The sequence below is a fragment of the Micropterus dolomieu genome, linkage group LG02 (assembly GCF_021292245.1).
Source record: "Micropterus dolomieu isolate WLL.071019.BEF.003 ecotype Adirondacks linkage group LG02, ASM2129224v1, whole genome shotgun sequence".
In the NCBI taxonomy this organism is placed as follows: domain Eukaryota; kingdom Metazoa; phylum Chordata; class Actinopteri; order Centrarchiformes; family Centrarchidae; genus Micropterus; species Micropterus dolomieu.
The window spans coordinates 7913667-7933893 of record NC_060151.1 but is presented as its reverse complement, the minus strand read 5'-3'; the positions used below and the strand labels follow the sequence as shown (position 1 = coordinate 7933893).

The window sequence follows — 20227 nt, the reverse complement described above, 5'->3', positions numbered from 1 at the left end:
AATTAAGTAGTTAATGCTCAAAACTTTCCCATATCCCACGCTCTATGACCATTAAATATTTATTCATAATAGTATTAAAATATCTTCTCGTCTTGTTCTTGTGAACGCCAATATTGTGCATTGTAACATCTCATGAGCTAAGTGTGTGGTCACACCCCTAATCTGAGCCCTTATTAATTTCATTAGGCATCAGTGATATTGGTGATGTGAGGTGCCTGCAGAGAGCCCAAAGGATAATAAAAGACAGTAACCACCCAGCCACAGCCTGTTCATCCTGCCTGCAGAAACACCCGCTGTCATACCACCTGACCTCCACCTCATCCGTCATAAATAAATAACATGGAACTTTCTGTTATGCTGGTCTTGCACATTACTATACCACGCAACCTTGAATAATATACTGTATATAAATAACCATAAATTGTTTTTATTTTATTCTATTCTAATTTTAAATATTTCTATTCGTGTTCTGTGTGTAGCGTGAAAGAGGCTCTAACTTTCCTTTTTATTGTGCAGCCCTGTGATGTAGAATGACAAATGTACCTTAAACTATGAACCTTGAATACCCTTTATATAAATATTCATCAAACTGTAATTTGTGGGCTGTAATCTAAAGTGTTGCTAAAGATGTCCTTCAATATAAATTTATGGGCTTTCCTGTTGGTAAATGTTTTATTGTATTTGAGTTATTAATACTATTTGATATACAGTTGACTTCTAATGTTTTGCAAGCAGATTTACAAAGTAGCTAGTAATTACAACTAACAAAATGTGTAAAGTAAAAAGTACCAATGCCTCAAAATTGTATTGGAGCACATTGTTTGATTAAATGCTGTCCCAGTAGTTTAGATGTCTGCGTGTGGTGGTGTGCAATAAAAAAGTCAGTCAGAAAATAATGACACTTTTGATCATGGAGTAGAAAATAATTAAAGATTTCACATAATCTGGGATCATTCTCAGTTTTGTATTTTTACACAGCTTTATTTCAGATGAATTAATTTTCAGTTCTATCAGGCTGTTCAATAGCCAAACACGTATCAATACTTTTCATTACAGCCACCTACAGTTCAATGCAAAAAGTAAAAAATAAAAGGTCAAAAATAAAAACCACAAAAGCCACATTGTTTCATGTGTCATTAAATATATTCATTTGTGATAAACATAATATATTAGTATTACAAGACAGTACACAACCATTTGCAATGGACACTGCTAAACAACATTTACAAGCCAATGTATAAACATGAGCTGATAATTATTCCGATATCATATTTATGGAGAGCAGAAGTCTTTTAGGGAGTACCTTTCTGCAAATGCCTGCAAAACAAGTCAAAGTATGTCGGTACAGATGTGTTGGCAGAGGCTTTATAAGTGCGTTGTAGTAGAAGACATACAGTATGATGCACAGAGTACTGAGGTGTCCACTTGTAATTATGTGTGTGTGTGTGTGTGTGTGTGTGTGTGTGTGCGTGCGTGCGTGCGTGTGTGCGTGTGTGCGTGTGTATGTGTGTGCACGTGAATGTGTTAATGTACTGCATGTTTTTGTGTGAGAGAGTGTGTGATCCTCCGGGTGCTCACGTAAACATGAGACATTTCTCTGACATTCATTTATTTGTCTTTTCATTTATTAAGCCTCTAGTATTTAAAACTCTGGTTAAGTTCACATGGAAATAGATCTAGTTAATGTTTAACAAACAATAAAAAAAAAGTAATATTATACAGCTTTGTAACATGTAGACAATCGGTCATGCCTTTTTGTTGAGTACCAAGTCTTGATAATGGAATCCAGTCCTCAAAAAGTCGCTTTGAGGTGACAAACTTTTGACACAGCGTGCTGAACGCACTGTACAATACACATCAGTGATATTTTATCACTCCACAGGTTATTTTCCCACAACACTGAACACTGTTTACAAATTAAATGTGTACATAATTCACAATCATTGTTAGCTATCAGTCACCTACAGTAAATAGTGAGCATGCATTATGTCAGTGGTATGAGGATTGCTTGATAGGTGCTCTCTTTTTTTTTTTTATGAAGTGAGAGGGTTCACTTCATCAGTTCCCTCACTTGCAAATGTTTGGGACATCCAACATACATTTAGTCCTTTATTAGAATATAAACACTAAAGTCTGACTTATCTGCAGTTGTGACAAAGTTGAACAGGGTTGTTGATGTCAGCCAGAAACATAAGTCCATGCAGAACAGTCATCAGTGAGGCAAGCAGGGTTTGAACTATACAAGGGTTTTTTTTGCATCATATGGTACAGTATGTTTTTTAAATTCTTTTTTGGATGCCACTCTAAAAATGTGAACATATTTCATATGTTCTAAAACGTTTGACTAGTAAAAATAAGTGCATGATTGACATGTCTACTCTACATCTAGTTGATGCTATGGCACCATCTATTTAAAATAATGTCTATGTATGCACGTATGGTTACTTTACATTGCAGAGGTCACAGCCACAACATACTGTTGATAGGTTAATAAGCGCTGAGCAAAGACTTGCTTGTAATGTGAAATCATTACACAAAATGAGCAGAGGATCATTATGGCATTTTGTTCCCACAACACCAGTTGTTTCGCTGAGGTAACACTCGCATATGAGCAGGGAGCTCTCGGGCAAAATGGCACCTATTATATTTTCCACAGATATGAATAATTTCACAAGTTTTCACTTTAAGCTGTTGAAAAAGTTTATCTAAAGTTTGGCAGGTTACAAAAGCAACTTATCATACATAAGTGGAGTCCCTCAGTGCCATGCGGTGTCTCTTCGATTAACTAAATAATGCTTTACGCAGCACAGTGGAAATAGATCCTCTTAAAATACACAATGGTGATACAGTAGATGCATTGCTCTTTAAAACAACTGAACAAGGGACTGTGGAAAAAAAACCAGCGGCATCATGGGTAACATAGTCAGGATGTGACATATCTGTAACATTAGGTGCAAACTCTGCAATTACACAACAAAACAAACCTTGAAAGACAAACAGAAACAGAACAACTGTAGAATGAGCTCCTTCACAAAAGTCCCTAGAAAACACTAAACTCTTCGCTCCAGCTCAGAGCAGCAGCACTCAGTCCCCCATCTATCTTATACTCTTCCAGTTTGTTTTTTTCATTCATCTTCTCCTCCTCGTCCTTGCATTCATCTCAGTGGAGATGTTATTTTGTTTCCACCTCTCCCTCAACCTCTCTCTCTCCTCTCCAGCAACTTTTAGCACTTTCCCCTCTTGTCACGCTGTTGGAACTTCCTCAGCCGGCGGCCCCACAGGTCCTTCCAAGGGATGAGCAGGCTTCCCTTGTCTGCCACCACGCCGCTCTGCCCGGGGGAATCGTCGTCTGTACCCAGGAGCAGGTACTTCCTCCCAGGCTTGATCTTTGGGCATTTGCAGGCCACGTCTTTGGCGCGCACCCACAGCAGCTGGTCCCCACGGCGGATGCGGTGCTCACCTTGTTTGTAGACAGAAATTATGTTGACGGTGAACTTCCACCACTCGCCTGCCTTGTCTCCTTTTAAAACGTGCGCTTGGACAGCTGGTGGAGGAGAAGAGGAAAGCCGGGGTTAAATCACCTACATGAACAAGTATTCCTATCATAAACTAGTGATTTTTGAGTACACCGTACATATGTACTCCTGGGTAAATAAATCCACATATTGAATCAGCTCTTAACACCTAAACACCACATGCTGCTGTGTTAAATAACATTCATTTTAAAATCACGTGATCTGAATGCATTTGGAACATGACGCTGATGAAGGGGTCCTTCAGATCATCTAACGGGGCTGTGGAGTGCATCCGCCAAATACAAAAGTTTGGGAACCACTGACATACTGAAAAACTATTTGTGTGTGTGTGTTGGCATCTGTCTTCTGCCAACACTTTTATACAACATTGTATAAAGGTCCAGTAAAACCTGCTGTTTAAAGGTGACCCTGAAATGGCTGACTTTGCAGCGTGTCACTGGTCCCTCCTTTCATGTCTGATCGGTGACCTTTCCTTGTTGTGCTCCTGAGCATACTCCCTATTACAGCAACAGTTGCCATAGCACTCCCCGTGCGAACACAAAGATCCCTGGAGAATATGTGAACACACACTCCCCTGTGAGGGGCAAATAAATACTTTTTCTTCATGTGGCCAAGCTGAGTTTGAGGAGCAAGAGGTGGATATTGGGTTCTTTTTTGGGGGGCAAAAATAAATGGCCAAAAGAGAAATTTTTAATAGTAATCTGAAACAAATCCTTTCCAATTGGTCTATCAGGTGTTAAGCTGGACTCCGAGCATTAACCACCGCAGGCTAAATCAAGCTAAACCTGGTAACTATTGGAACACCACTTGAAACAGTTATTTTCATACCAGGGAATGAGTAAAGCTCCCTTTGCAGAAGCTCCCCTGCATGGATTCTCCGTCAGACGAAGCAACTATTACTTCATCACTCTGATTGCAACAAGAGGCAAACAGCTCAACAGCGCTGGAGCTAATCTGTGCTTGAAGTGAAGTGCTTTAACTCCGTGGGTTTGGCTAGGAATGTGCTAATAGCGTTTAAGTGTGTGTATGTGTGTGGGTGGGTATGTGTGGGTTCGCTAACAATTGTAAGAATTAATCGAATCTGGAGAAGATTGGAAGAGATGATGGGAAAGACTCAAGATGCACTCAGTTGGATATGCATAGAACAAATCTTATATTTATCTATTTACATTCTGTCCATAACTTATTGAATGCTTAAACAATTACCATGATACTTGTTGTGCACACATACATCGTGGTGGTATGGGACACTCGCAAGTTAGAAAATTACCTCAGTAATTTCAAAATCCAAAATGTATTTCTTTCTTATTTTATTCAAATAGCTAGGTGAGTTAGCCCTTTCTTTGCCTTTCTGGCTGAACATGATCACTTTCTGTGTTCATCAGCCATCCCCTATCGCTGCCAAGAATGAAGAGAACCGGAAGAGTGGGGTGTTTGAGTATGTGTGTCAATGCATGGTGTGAGCAAATTGCACACAATTTCAGAAGAAAGAAGGTTTGTTGGGCTGAGTAGAGCGAGCTCTCACAGCCCTGCCATTCATTGCAGCCCTCTCCTTCATCCAGACACATAAAGGGTGTGTGAGGGGGGGAGGGAGGAGGGGCCACTATTTGTCTTCCCAGCCACAGAAAAAGTTCCAGGAGAATCGGGATGTGTTTCCGACCTCATGAGCTATCCAGGTTCTGCTCCCAGAGCCCCATCCAACTTCACAGCGTGAGAATCCAGCGGAGATAGCGCTCTCCTCTCCAGGCCGAGGAGACTCGGTTACAGCATCCAGGCTCAGGCTCTCAGTCAGTGTCTGCCTCCTTTTCTTTCTTTCTCAAGTATGTTCTCAGATTGTGCAGTATACTTAAACACACACAAATCCACACGCACACACCTTCTGCCACTTGGTCTGAGCTAAATAGACACCAGAGAGAGACTGAGAGCACAGGGTCAAACAATCTATTACCAAATAGTGCATGCTGACACTGTTTGGTGAGACAGATGGTGAGAGAGAGGAGATAAGTGTGAGATGATAGTGCACTCGCACAACTGCTGCCAACCGAGCCTCTCTCACAGCCGGACGTCCAACTGGGTTTATCTTCTGTGGTCAGTGTGCTGCGGCTTGACACTGCATGCCACCAACAAGCAAGGGCTAATGAAATTAGAGCTCGCTTAATTACCGCACTGAGGCCCCAGTCCCCTCTGGTTATCAGCTGAGTGAATGATCAGGGACCTGTTACCCTTGGGTGAGCACAGAGGGGTGCCCAGGGAGGCTGGGGGGCCCTGCCTTTGAGCACTATCCCGGAGCGTCTGTAAACACACGGCCCTTTGATTTATTGTCCTCCTGGTGGCAGGGAGAGGGAGGGTGCGTGTGTGCAGAGGAGGGTGTCAGGCAAGAATATAATCCCTTTGTGTCCGCTGTCTCCGTAGCTACGGCAGTGATGAAAAACAAAAATTGAATAAACAAAACATATTTCTTTCTCTCCCGGGGTGGCAATCCGTCACCGTCTGCCTAATTTACCACCTGTTTGTGCCCCGAGGAATGCTCGGCGCCGGCAGAGCGCACAACTGTGTTTAAACAGAGGGCCCCTTCCCGTGACCCCCCGGGGGCCTGCATCACCACTCACACATGGGGGTTGTGGCCCCCAAAGAACACAGAGGAGCCCCACAAAAGCAAGGCGACAGGCCTGAGAAATGAATTAGAGGCAGAGGGAATGCATGCTAAGCAATGATGTCTGCCATACTGCCTCAGTAGAATCATCTGCTTCCAGACTTTTCAGAGGAAGTTCAGAGAAAAACCAACAGGAACCGCCTGCTTTGCTTGAATCAGCCTGACTGATTTATAGACGCAGGGCCTGTCTCAGCTCTGATGATTAAGATTTAAATCAGTGGAAATATGAATAATGGCTGCACTTGGCGTCCTAGAAAAATGCAACAAATGGCCTGAATTACTGTCTACTCAGCTCTAAGGGGGAAGAAAATCTTATTTGGCCAATTTTCACTTGGATGCCGTTTAAAGTATATAAAGATGAAGTTTCAGCAATGATGATTTTGAATGGGAGACAAGCTAGTCCTCTCTAACACAAGGGAAGCTGAAAGGGTTCTAGCAGAGCTAATAGTGACGAACATTTACTACAATTGGTTAATGCACAAATTTACATTAAGAGTCTTTTGAAATCTGAATGACAGATACTCACTGATGATACAGCTCAAGGCAGACTTAGTAACAAAGACAAGTGTAGATTTTAATTCCAGAAACAACCTCTTGTTGCAAAAACCTGACTGAGAGGAGACTATATCATGTTCAGCATTGGATCTGCATCTAAGGTTTTTTTGAGATTTTTTTTTTGTCTTTGTGGTTTACAGACGTGGATCTACCGATAACAGATAAGCCATTATATTGCAGTGATTAATGGGACAGAAAATCTAAAGACAGGAGTGGATGTCGGTGCCATGTGAGTGAAAGTCGAGCTTCACAATAGGACAAAAAACATATTCTACTGCTGCATCTGTTATATTCCTATATTCTCCTGTGTCCTGTTACAGGTATAATAATCTGCTATTGTTTATGTTTGAAGGATAAAGGACAAGTTTCATCAATCATGAAAACAAATTTGCTGACATATTCTGGTGATACCAGCTTTTGAATATATAATTTCAGACCCTGTAATATGATATTTATTTAATTGGCACTACATTGTTAAATGTATTTCAGCTGCACCACTTGTTCTGTGGATTAATTGACAACATAATGTGATTGCTGTGTGTTTTGGCTTCTCTTGTTAGTATGGGATTTGCTCTAAAAAGTCTAAAGGTTTTCCAAATGCTTCAGGCTGACTGAGCTGGACAAAGCTTTTCCACCATGTTTGTGCAGTCTGTTCCTCCTCTAGAGCGTACAGTGGTGCAGGTCCTACCATATGTTTACCATAGACAGACACTGACAGTTAACGCAGGGTTGAAGAAGTGGACAGAGCCAGGAGGTGCAGAGGCTTTTACTCAATACAATACATACAGATACAGAGGATAAGCAACACATCTGAGGAAACTCTCAGGTAAGTTTAGAAAATTACCTTCAGGAACTATTCATCTTGGTCATATTTATTTTGTGTGCATTGCCAGCACCATTTTTAAAGTAACCCAATTGGTGTCACTCCCCTGTACCCAGATGAAGGAACTGTTCAACATTTGAGGAAATATGCCTGTTTGTGCAGGGGGAAACAGTCAGCCTGTCTTTGTCCAAAGGTAACAAAATCACACTTTCAGCACCTCTAAAGCTTACTAGTTAACAACTTATATTTTGTTATTGTTATTTCTTGGCAGAGACCAAGTCACTGCGCTAAATAATAGTCTTGGAAGAAGACTAGAACAAGAAATAGCATGAATCCCCACGTCAAACAGTGAACTGACATTTTCACACTTTTATGCTAAGCTAAGTTAAATAGCTGCTGACTCCAGCCATGGCTGAGCAATTTTGAAAAAAATATCTAATAGCACTTATTTTGACTGATATTGCAATTGCGATGTGATTGGCGATATTGGAGGGAATGATCATTTTAAATAATTATTTTCATTTTCATTGAAAAATATACATTAAATGATTATGGTATGATTTCTGCAAGGTTCTGTACCAAACAACAGATGTCTGTAGAATATGATGTGTAGGCCAGGACATCGCTGCACCATGACAATATATGATATTTTGACACACACTTTGCAAAAAAATTGCAGTAGGCCATATTGCAATTTCAAATTGTTTAGCTCTAACTCAAGCTACATGTTTACCTGACAGATAAGAGGTATCAATATTCTCATCTAAACTCTCTGCAAATAAACATATTTCCCAAAATTTCAAACTGTTCCTTTAAGAAAGGCCTTGTCGACACTAATAGGGACGCTATTTACATGACAAACCACATTCTAGCCACACATGGATTTTCAGGACTTTTCCCACAACTTTGCAAAACATTATACTGTAGTGCTGGGTAAATCTTTTTTTTCTTTACATTAGCAAACAACCACACTTACCAGGAACATCTGGTGTGTGGAGTGTGGCCAAATCTATAGACTATTTAAAAAATGTGATTCTCTGTTTGGTCCCAGCAGAATTGGGCTCCTTTCTGTCGCTTCTGTGATCGAACTGTGATCTGCAATAGCTGATCAAAAAATACAGGTGTTTTGACTCTCTTTACATTGTATTTCTATTGTTCCATGATTCTACAAGCATTTAATAGTGATTTGAATGATGGTAAATGCTACCTGTTGCTAACAATAATTCCTGGATATTTGCATAAATACCCTCAATTGAATCTCTATTTTGTACTCTTGACAACAGAAAAAGAGACATGTGTTGATGAAAATCTACTGAGTGATCAAATGAGTTGTATCAGCATACAAAGTAAGAAAATAGCGACAGAATGTTGGCTGACAGTCATGTGTACTGAAAAGCTCAGTTTTCTCTTTAAAGATTATCCACTCTGGAAGAGGTTTTTGAAAACCTTCATTTTCAGTGGTGGGAATTGTCAGTTAAGTGTAAATGGAAGCTCACAACAAAGAGAAAAGATGTGTTTTCAGATGAATCTGAATTTGCGGACATTGCCTCAGGCTGTGTACGTAAGTAAGTAAGCCATCACGGAGACACAAGAGAGCAGCACCAGGGTGAGGATTGGCTTTGCTCGGGATCTGATTAATTGAGACATCCGACCTCTTGACTGCTGACTGACGTCTGGCAGCACACATTCCTGCATATTGGACTCACTCACCATAGTCTTTTTTACAGTATTTCTTCATGGTGATCTTCATCTTTCCCTTGGAAGCTTTACAGTGAGATTCACAATCTAGGGAAAAGAGGTGAGAGGGAAAGAAAGAGTCAAAGTTAGATAGCAAATTTCATCCAGCAATTTGTAAAAAGCCTCTTATAAAAGTTGTGTCATCATCAGGCCGGGTTCCAGCTGGATGAACTTTAAATGTAAAATTTGTGCCCCCAGGGTCCCTAAGACGCCTTCAAAGTGCCACTGTGGAACGGATTATAGCTTACACAGATCCTCCTGTGTCTGTCAACACACTCCTACTATACCCCTTCCAACTTTTACACTGCAGCCCGTTCCCTCGTCAGTGTCCTGGCATGCATTGTGTGAACTCTGAGGGCAACATAGGTCACCCCTGCACAAAAGAAGGTCATTGTGGTGGTGGGGGGGGGGGGGGTTAGCTAGTGACCTACCAAAAATTAGGAGGGACCCGTTGCAGCATCTTAGCCACATGAGGCGAGAAAGTGAATACACTAACAGTGGCCAAGGCTAAATGTTATGTGGCCACCAGAGAAAGAAGCTCACAGACTTATGATTAATGTCTTGGCAGTATCCCTTTCACACCGGTGTAAGTGCATCTGGATTAGCTTGCCAAAGGGCTTTATCGATGGCCACTGCTGTTGCGTTGTCACTGCGCCAGGTACCTTTTGTAATGAGGGAGCTGGTAGTGGGACCAGAGGCCAAACTGAAAAATTGAAATCATTTGTTCCCTCCACTTTCCACTCACTGACACAAATTGGAACCAGATCATCTCTGAGTGTTGCCCCCCTCCTACTCCGCCTCTCCCAGAGCAATAAGCCTTGTGCGCTCTTTTTTTGGGGGGGTGGGGGGGTGGGAAAGCTGGGCTGGGCAGTCTGAAGAGAAAGGAGGGGGCAGTTGAGAGAGAGAGGGGACCTTTCAGCTTGCCTGAATATGGACAAACTTCATTATTTCTTCCAGCCCTCTGTCCAGTCTTCCCCTTTCTTCCCCATTATACTCTGTGTGAATGAGGTTGCCTGGGTAATGATTGAGGAAGAAAAAAACGCCCCTCTCCTCCCTCTCAAAAAAAAAGAGCGGTTTGGGATGTGGGATGAGGATCGAATTCATGTATGTAGAGAAAGCATTTCTGGTGGAATGCCTGGCTGCTTTTTGGGATGGCAGGAGAAATAAGAAAAGAGGAAATCCCAAAGTAAATTAATTTGACGAGTCCATATCGAGCATGCCTGATTTCCATGTAAATGAAGTGCTGAGGGCGGGGGGGCCTCTTTATCTCCTGCTGGCCCCTGGGGGCCTTTATCAAACCTCCCTTTGATAGCTGACGTTGCCCATTAGCCCCTTAGCGCAATCTCCGCACTGGGCCATTACACCCACAGCTCTCATTAAGGTCCAATCTCCTGCTGCGAGGACAAACGCCCCCTTTGTGTTTCTCTGCAGCAGTGCCACGTTCATTCTGCCGGGTCCCTGGGGACCACACTGCTCCTAATTTGGAGGGTGGTGACACTGTAGAGTTTCTGACAGGAATCCAAACTCCACACAGCCTCTGCAGTCACTATAGTAGGAAGTGGGACTCACAACAAAGCTCAACGAAGTCAGTGGCGCCACTCTCATCAGACACTGATCGATGATGTGACTCAGCCTATTCAACCCAACCTGTATCATGGTGAAAATTACTTTAATAAACACCTAAACAGCTAAGGCAACAGGTTTAGCCTGTTTGCTTCTGGCTAATTACATTTAGGAACAGTCATTCTAACCAGCCATTAAAGGACAGACACAGAAATTAGGCTAAAACTGCAGGTAAGTATTTTTGTTGCACATCGTCTAATGTCAGCAGTCCAACATGGAGACCCTTGTCAGAGCACATGAACAATAGGGTCAGGCAGGACTTCACTGTCGGCGCAGCCAGCCTTGATTGAAATACAAACTGGTGCAAATGAAGCATGTAATCAGATTAGGGCTGAAACCCTCGGGAGGCTGCTGGGCAGGCTGGGAATACAGGCAACAAGGCAACAGGGAGCACTAGCAAAATATCTGGAGTTTACATCATCGGCGGTCAGACCTCACTGACTTGTGTTTAGTTGAGGAGTGAGAATGTGAATGGATGCATGTGCTAGAAATGCACACATCATTACGTGTACGAAGAAGCAGTTTAATTGCACAGTGTTAAAGAATCTGTGATAAAATAACATTGGAAAACACATTAATTAAAAGAGCAATACCACTGAATTGAAAACAGAACATATCAGAGATAAATTACGTTAATCCAAGGGAGTTTTGACTTGTTTCATTGCCCTAAAATCAGCAGGATATGTACTGTGTTACTCACCTGACGGCTCCTCGTAGCTGCTGTAAGTTGCTGTCGGAGATGCAACTGGGATCTCTGTGACAAAGAGAGGAATAGATACAGATTTTACTTTGTAATCGTATTGCAATGCACACAGAATAAAACTTATGTGATGAGGTAAAATATGTGGCTCAATTTCCTGGTTATTCTCTGATGAGCAGAATTTTACCTCATGTGAAAAAACACAAAACATACACGAATGAAAGCTGAGTCTGACACACAGATGTGCTGAAAAATGTATAAAGACTGTGAGTTTCCTATTAATGTCCCGCTCCTTCCTGATTATGGTCTGTTGTAGGTACAGAGAGCCAAGGCCGCCGGTCTTGTTAAAGTCGGAGCTGGCAGGGAGTTGGATAACACAAAACTTTTATATCATACTATTAAAACCAAAAAGACATTATCTCAAAAAATATATGAGAAACCAAATATATTCTGCTCTTAAAATCCCCATTTCCCCCAACGGTTACACTACATGTGTTACCTTTCTAACACATTTTAAGAATTCCTGTTCCAGCAGGTTCACAGGTTTAAATTATTGTTGTGGATTCTGGCCAAACGTAACGCCCTGATTTTGAAGTCCACAGGGACCAATGTCCAGTTTCCACACACGACTTTATCAGAAATGTCAACCTGATTAACATAGTGGACATTTGTTAGTGTGTACATGTCCTCCCAGACATCACTGTTAGGTTATCTGTTCATGCCAGCCAGCGACTTGATGCTAGTAGCTAAAGCAGCTACTAGCGACCCATCTCTGTTTCTGTGAGGTGTTGGCGTTTATTGCCTAGGGCCTGGAATCTGCAGGCAACAGATACAGCCAATAAACATATCAGCCATCATTCCCTTGGACTGATTCTGGGGATTTATTGTGAGACGGACCATTAACGGTGTTGAAAGCACACAAAGTCATGTTAGGCGAGCTGTAATGGTCTGTTTATCCAGGCTCTGGTTTAAACAGCCAAATATCTATCCAAAATATGAGTGTGAGCCATGAATTCATGCATAACAAATGTCCTGCCCTTTTCAGGTCTTGTCCCAAGGCACTTATCAGGATTTGTTATCGCTGATGGAGTCTAGGTAACAAAGCTTAGACTGATTGGGCTAAACCAACCACTTGTTTATTTCTTGTTGTTTAATAATTATGTATTTTATTGTCTTTTAATGTAGGTATCTTGTCATGTGTTCCAGACTGTTCCAACTCTTCATTTTCTTATGTGTCTCTGTTTTTCTGTAAAGTGTTCTTGGACCACGTAACTGCTGATATTACACTTGACTTGACCAACTTGACTAAAGGCATGAGTGTTTTTTTCATCAAGTTGAACTTTAATGAACTCTGACCCAATGGATTTCCATCGTTGACCAATAGTGAGCCATCTTGACAGAGCCGAAAAGAGGAACGGCGAGCCGGATGCCATAACGGCTTATGTGTCACTATCAACATTTTTTAAGCTCCTTTGCCAGAGAAGCATCTTTTGAATACTGTGTGAACATATCGTCCTGTTAGCAACCAAGTTTAAAGTGAAAATGGTGTATAATGGTGAACAAAATTCCAGGCAGGGAAAGTAAAAACAGAGAGAAGGTCCAGGAGCGATTGTGACCAACTAGTTAGCTCCCAGCTGCAGTAGTTAGTTCACTAACTAGCACTGCAAGTAATCCCTACGCCAACAAGCTTCTACAACCAAATATTTCATAAAGACACACATAATTTTGCTGGTCCTTAAGTGTGTATCTGAGCATGAGCAGCTGATCTTGATCAAGTTTAAAATAACTTTTCAGCTTGACTTTCTAGCTTTCAGCAGTAGCTGATTTTTATCATTTATAAAGAGGTCGGTATCAGGTTGTCTTGTCTATCACTGCCTTTTTAGCTACAGTTAATTTTATGTATATGACCTGTTAACCAATTAACTGTCAGTTAACTATTTATCAACTATAAAGTATCCCTCATGAAAAAGGTGTACCAGATGACCAGGATTAACATTCCCTGGATCCTATGTAAAGGTGGTAGAAGTCACCCTTACTTATGCAGGGGGCGATGGGAGAGCGGCTCTGCTGGTAGCCCTTGGCACAGCGGTTACAGGTGATTCCTGTCACTCCATCCTTGCAGGGGCATTGGCCTGTTGTCTGGTTACAGGTCTTCCCTGCTGCTCCAACTGGATGGCAATCACATGCTGCGTGAGGAAAGGAGAAGGGAAAACAGCACAGGAACATCAAGCTAGATTGTACACAAGTAAACTTGTGATTTGAAAAATGAGAACACGGGCAGTTTACAAAGACAGTGCCATTACAAAACAAATATCAAGTTTCAAATGACTACAGTTACTATTGGATAACTATGACCTGGATGACTGAGAACCTTCACAGACAAATGACTACAGTATGTCTCAGGCCCGTCCTCTGCTGCTGACTCTACATATTCCATACAATAAAAAGTAATCTTAGCACTAAACCCTAGTGAGAAATCATTGATATTAGAGCAGGCTGTGTTTTCCTTCCAGACCATCACAGATGGGGAACTGGGCCTTGCACCAGCATAAAACCTCAATCAAATTACACTGCTTCCCTCCACCCATAATGGCCGTAGGATTCTTCATTAGGTCTGCTCTGGAAGGCACGCAGAAGAGTAAATAACTTGATTAATCATAGTATTTCACTGCGCACAGTATCGCCCTACTGCGTGTATAAATGTATATATTATGCATGTGTGTTTGAGCTTCTTGAGAGCAGGCTTTGTGTCCTCTGTAGAGTTGTGATCAGACAGATTGTGTGCTCTTCAGATTGAGTTTCCAATGTAAAGCTTTTTGGCAAAGAGTCCCTTGCCTGAATAATGTTTCCCATTAATGGACGAGTGGAACGCACTTCAAAGTCTGTTTAAGCTGTTAGTTGGGGGGATCGCAAGTTAAATGTGAGAAATTTGTTCTGTGTGTGTGTGTGTGTGTGTGTGTGTGTGTGTGTGCGTGTGTGTGTGCTCTGCCAAACGTTTACTATAAAGCCAGTGTTTGAAGTGGAAGCCCAGCCTCCCTATTAGCTCTGCATGTGTTATATGTACCAGCAGAGTAATTTGAAATTTGCTTGAAGTGGTCCAGTAGAGGTTGGAGTTGCTTTTAGTTGGAATTTATGGAGCTTCATGAACATAACAAGATGCTTATTAAATCTTTTTATTTTTTTTTTTGTTCTAACTTCTTTGTTTTTGTTCTACTTGATTTGTATCGTTAAAGCTTCTTCCAAGTGTATTTGTTGAAATGAAATGAAATAAAATGGCAAATTCTTTCGGGATCCAGTTCATTTCCTCTAAGAATTCAATATAAGTTTGTCAGTGATGGAGGGCTGTTTAATGGAAATTACAAATGCAATCAAATGATCATCACATAACGCAGATTACAAGAAGTAGCAATGTAGAAAAATCGCAATGATGTGCTATGGAGAAGATTTGAGTCAGTCAAACCATTTCTACCAACAAAATCTTCTTCTGGCTGCTACTTTGCCGTTTTTATCTACCAAAAATAAATGAAATTAAATCTGAAAAATAAACTCTCTGTTTGCTCGGGCATGTTTATACTGTGGGCGTCAACTTCTAAGGCTTTTACCTATAATATTTCAGGGTGGGATCAGAACAATAAAATTTAAAATATAAAGTTCAACATTATGAAGTCGCAGTCTGGGCCTATTTTTTAAAGCAACCGATTCAGAAACATGCTTATTTGTATCCTTGCCGAGAGTTACATGGGAAGATTGATACCACTGTCATTTCTGTCTAGTAAATGGACTGAAAACGTACAGGTTCTCCAGAAGTAAGAAAACCTCATTGACATTTGTGACAACATCATTAACTAAATACAAATTATAGACTTGCCACAGAGTCTTTCTGAACGGTATGTGTGTGGTTTACTCCATATGTTTAGATAAGGATAGTAATTTTTTTTTAAACAATCTAATATTGTGGGTTAATGCATTATTTCTGTTTTTAAACAGCCTTTAACAACACCATTTCCCCAAAACCCTAGACCCTTGAGGGTTAAATGTCACAGCTAGTGGCTAGCTCAGACATGTCTGTAATGAACTGTGTACATGTTTTTAGACAGCATTACAGCTAAGACGTTGGAAATTAAAATAGAAGAGAGGGTTGGTGACTTATCGATATAGAGCAAACCAAGCTATGACGACTTAAGTACAAGTGCTGCCAGGCTGTAGTTTTCTTGCATGCTAACAAAGTAATTGTTAAATCACAATCTTATTATTGCAAGTGCTCTAGTAGATGGCAATTTGTGTTAGAACAGGACCCTAAACCCCAGGAAAACACTAAATTTTTTAGAAAAACAGATGAATGTAATGCTGAATGAGAGATCGAAGAATGAAAGAAGCTGGAGGAACAGAGGTTAGTCCAGCCGTGACTGTGTGACTTTGGCTTTCTATAAGGCTACAGCCAGGAGACGCTTAGCTTCGTATACTGTCTGGCACATAACCCCATGTAAAAACGTAATATGGTCTCTCTAAATATAAAAGATATTAAGTGTTAATTAGTGAGCTTTAGAAGTGCTTGAATGCGGATCTTTGGACAGATCCAGGCTAGCTGTTTCCAGTTTTTGTGCTAAGCTAAGCAGCTGCTGGCTTCATATTTGTCAATCTTCTCATCTAACACACTGTGACCATTTACTTTACATTAAATGTGACATACTGAATAAAGACAATAAATAAATAAAATGTCACAGTCAGTTTTGTATAATTTGTAATGTCAGGTAGACTGACGATATCTTTCGTACCTCAAAGTCCCCTAATGCAAACCACAGCCTCACTGCCTTAGCAGGGGGTGCTACAAACTGGACACATTAATTAATTGCAGAGGGGGACCTGTGGAGCTGAATGGTTGCTGAGGGGTTCGGAGGAGTGCAGTTCAGTGAACCATGTACCAGCTTCATCTCTGTGGACTCGCTGTGCCTAGTTAAAGTCTTAGACTGCCAAACGTATGAGGGGATGGGGGGAAAATAACAAACTGTTGGGGGGGTGGGGGGACTATGGTCCTCCAAGAGCCATGTTTATACTGCGCTTGATGAGGGGTGAAGTTGTTAATCTGGAAAATAAAGCATGAGGCATTCCACGCTGCCACTGGAGATGTAGGCGCTGCATAGTGCAGAAGAGCCATTTTTTTCACTATACCTACAACTATTAAGCGAATCGTTGAGAGGACATTTTGTTGAGATGTGGAGTGTTGGCGGAGGGTGGGAGGGGTCCAAGGAACAGGGAATGAAAGCAGACTTCCTCCTGGCTATGTTGGCACAGTGCTGTATTTCCTGTCCAACAACAGCAGAGTGGGATGGTTGGCTGATTTGAACAATAAATATAGTGGTTTCTAACTGATGTCACATCACCCTGTTTCTGTCACCTGAGGAGAAAGGCAGTAATCAGGCTGTTTGGGTTTGATCCCAGAGCAGGGCCTGGGTATATGGAGGGATGGGGAGAGGGGCTTGAACTTTTTAAGTTACTGATCCAGCAGTTTGGAAAGACTTTGCAGAGATCTATGGATGTTGCTACATCATTAGGCAAAGTGAGAACCTCTGTTACACTAACCTGCTCCCAGCTCCATCCCCCTGAACCTAACCACACCCCAAATATAGCTTGTGAAAATATTTATGCTGGCAGAGTGAAACAAAGCTGCAAAGAACCATTTGTCTTTTTTTTTTTTTGTAGCTATACAGATGATCTATCAAGCTTGTGTTCAGCACAACACTGCCACATGCAGTAAATCGATCCCAGCGCTTTGTTTGAGAGTGATCTCCGTCTCTAAAATAAAACTCTTTTGTTGGCCCTGCTGCCTTTTCTTTCGTTTCATGCAAGTTGAATGAGTCAGCGTGAATTAGAAGGGGGGGACTGTTGTGGCATGCAGTAGGAAATATCATGTTGCTGTCCCTGCGTTTGAATAGCCAGCGGTATACCAAAGATAGGGGCACCGGAGGATAGGCATCCTGAGACCCTGACGCCAGCCAATCATAGCTCAGCTGTGGATGTTTCTCAAGACCGCAATATGTGCATCTGCCCATACTCACTCATTTGTCATTAGTATGTGGTAAGAAATTACAAAGTGAATGTACAATAGCATCAAATTTTGTAAGCAGCGTGCAGAAGTACTGCCATAAAATCTGTAATCATTTGAAACATGTTTTTTTTGTTGCTGTTGTAGTTAATTTTCCCCATATAAACAGACTATAAACAGACTTTCCCTCAAAAAGTACATCATCATCTCACATTAATGTCTACTTTGTAGTCAAACATACTTTCACATAGACAGAGACAGGCACAAATATGTAGCAGCATTTTTTACATCTGTGTTATTTTGCTGGTGAGTGACAGCAGTTTGTTTTCTCAGGGCGTCAGAGCCTGTCTTTACTCCCCGAAGTGCTGCGAGACAGAAGGAGCTCAGCGTTTGTCCCCCCCACACATTAATCCTGAGCCGCTCAGTCTCAAACCTGACGTATGTGCTCGCACCTGTGTGTGAGTGTGTATGTTGTTTTTTTGTGCCTATGCACTGTCATGTAATTATGAATAGGGGAGAGGGACGATTAGCGAGTTGTTTCCACTGCTCAGTTCTGTGGATCAGGTCACATCTCTGTTCTGTTTGTTATGTTTGCCTTGTCAGGGATCCACAGAGGACTCTAAATAGCTTGAGAGCTGCACGGGTCAGTTCACTGACACCGAGACAGGTGGGCGCTTTTCTCCAAAACTTTTTAAAGAATTCCTTTAATGCCTGAAGTGTGAAACAAACAGTGTTGGAAGAAGGACAGAGATCCTTCCTTTATAATCCATTACAAGTTAAAGTCCTCCGTTCAAAACTCCTCCTCAACTGAAAGTACAGAAATATCAGCTTAATCTAACAAAAGTAAAGGATCTGGTTGCAGAAAAAAAGTGATTGATCTTTTATTAGATACCTTATTATTAGATAGTTAATACTAATGCATTGATGTGTAGGTATAGTATTTTACTACAGTAGCTGATGGTAGAGCTACTTTGAACTGCGGTGTTTTAGGTGGTACAGGTCAGGTCCCCTCCAAAGGGCCACAAGATAAATCTAAGGGGTCGTGAGATGATTAAGGGGAGAGAGAACAAAAACAATATTTGTGTTTATATTATGGACTTTTCTCTTTTCTGTAAGCTGTTTTTTCTTTGGTGGAATTGCAAACGTCTCTTACAGTATGTTTACATGCACTTCAGAAACCAGGTTACTCAGAGGAACAAGAGGCCCCAACTAGACAATACTTTTTGTGGTTCAAACAAGTGTTTAAAACATAACCACCAACTGTTGAATCTAATGCCAATTCTTTTATTTAACCAAAACTGACTGTAAGAACACTGAAGACTGTACACAAATAACATTATAACATCCAGGCTTGGTCATATCCTGTTACCTTTGCAAGCTCTCCGGTGAGAGATGGACTTGGTCATGTCCCTGTAGTATCCCTCCTTGCAGTAGTGGCAATGGCGTCCCGCTGTGTTGTGACGACAGTTGAGACAGACGCCGCCACTTCTCCGGCCTGACAGCTTGTACAGCTCCATGTTGAAACGGCAGCGACGGGCATGCAGGTTACAGTGGCAGGCTGAGGAAAGAGAGAGAGAGGTAGAGACGCTGATCTTCTACCATGACATTTTGCAGATCAGCTAGTCGCAATGTGAAATAATACATTCAGCGCTCGAATTTAAACAATCCCATGTGGCACTGTTGTCATGTGAAATCCACGTAACTACAGTTTTGCTAATAGTCATGTTTTCACTCCAGTTGCATGGTTACTTAGTCCCCTGTCAGTTGAGAAACTCCAAACTCTTAGACCTCATGAAACCAAATGCAGTGTCATCAAGCTGCAAAACAGCGCTGTTTTTCTTAGCTCCTGAAAAAGCTGATATTGGAAATATGAGCTTGTTATCTGACATTGATGAACTCAGCACACAGTGTTTACAGATCCATCCTATTTGCAATTTGTAGTGCAAAGCCAAATGCAGTCGGTTGAGATCCTGAGAAAATGCATTTACTTGGAAGACATCCCACAGTCTCAATCTTGTCTCAATCAAGTTTGTCATGTTAAGACACAACAGGTTATTGAAACAGATGGCGTGGCTTGGCCTGCTTTAGTCTTGAGCATAATGGAGCCTCTAAAAGAAATTTCCCGGTTCAGACTCTCTTTCGCTTGGCCACCTGCTTGTGAATTTAACCTCTGAACCCTGGTGATGTCAGGCAGGAAAACTTTCTTCCGTTCTCCCACACATCTGAGTCTGGTGATTTATTGTCATTGCTATTTTCTCTCGTTAATATTGACTCCAAAGTTCATACTGCTCACGCACTGATGCACTGCCACGATTTCGCTTAAGGAACCTGTACCCATGTTCAACATTAGATTATATAATAAATAATTACATAAATTAATTGCGTAAAATATATAATTGAACTAGGGGATGTTTACCCCCTGTGACATGCGGCCTAGGTGTGAGTGTGAATGGTTGTATGTCTATGTGTGGCCCTGCAATGGATTGGCGACCTGTCCAGGGTGTAGGCTACCCCACCTTTCGCCCGATGTCAGCTGGGATTGGCTCCAGCCCCCCGC

The 20227-nt window shown here is 41.6% G+C and overlaps 1 protein-coding gene across 1 annotated transcript in view; it reads right to left on the bottom strand.

Moving 5' to 3' along the window:
* Nucleotides 1-1584: 1584 nt before the first annotated feature.
* ntn1b (netrin 1b) overlaps nucleotides 1585-20227 on the bottom strand; it is a 43146-nt gene continuing 24503 nt past the window's right edge. Inside the window, exons 3-7 of the mRNA XM_046039904.1 lie at nucleotides 19040-19228; nucleotides 13664-13813; nucleotides 11628-11681; nucleotides 9278-9352; nucleotides 1585-3544 (exon numbers count right to left, since the gene is read on the bottom strand). Coding sequence (XP_045895860.1) covers nucleotides 3225-3544; nucleotides 9278-9352; nucleotides 11628-11681; nucleotides 13664-13813; nucleotides 19040-19228 — 788 coding nt within the window. The 3' untranslated portion in view covers nucleotides 1585-3224. The remainder of the gene's footprint in view (nucleotides 3545-9277; nucleotides 9353-11627; nucleotides 11682-13663; nucleotides 13814-19039; nucleotides 19229-20227) is intronic.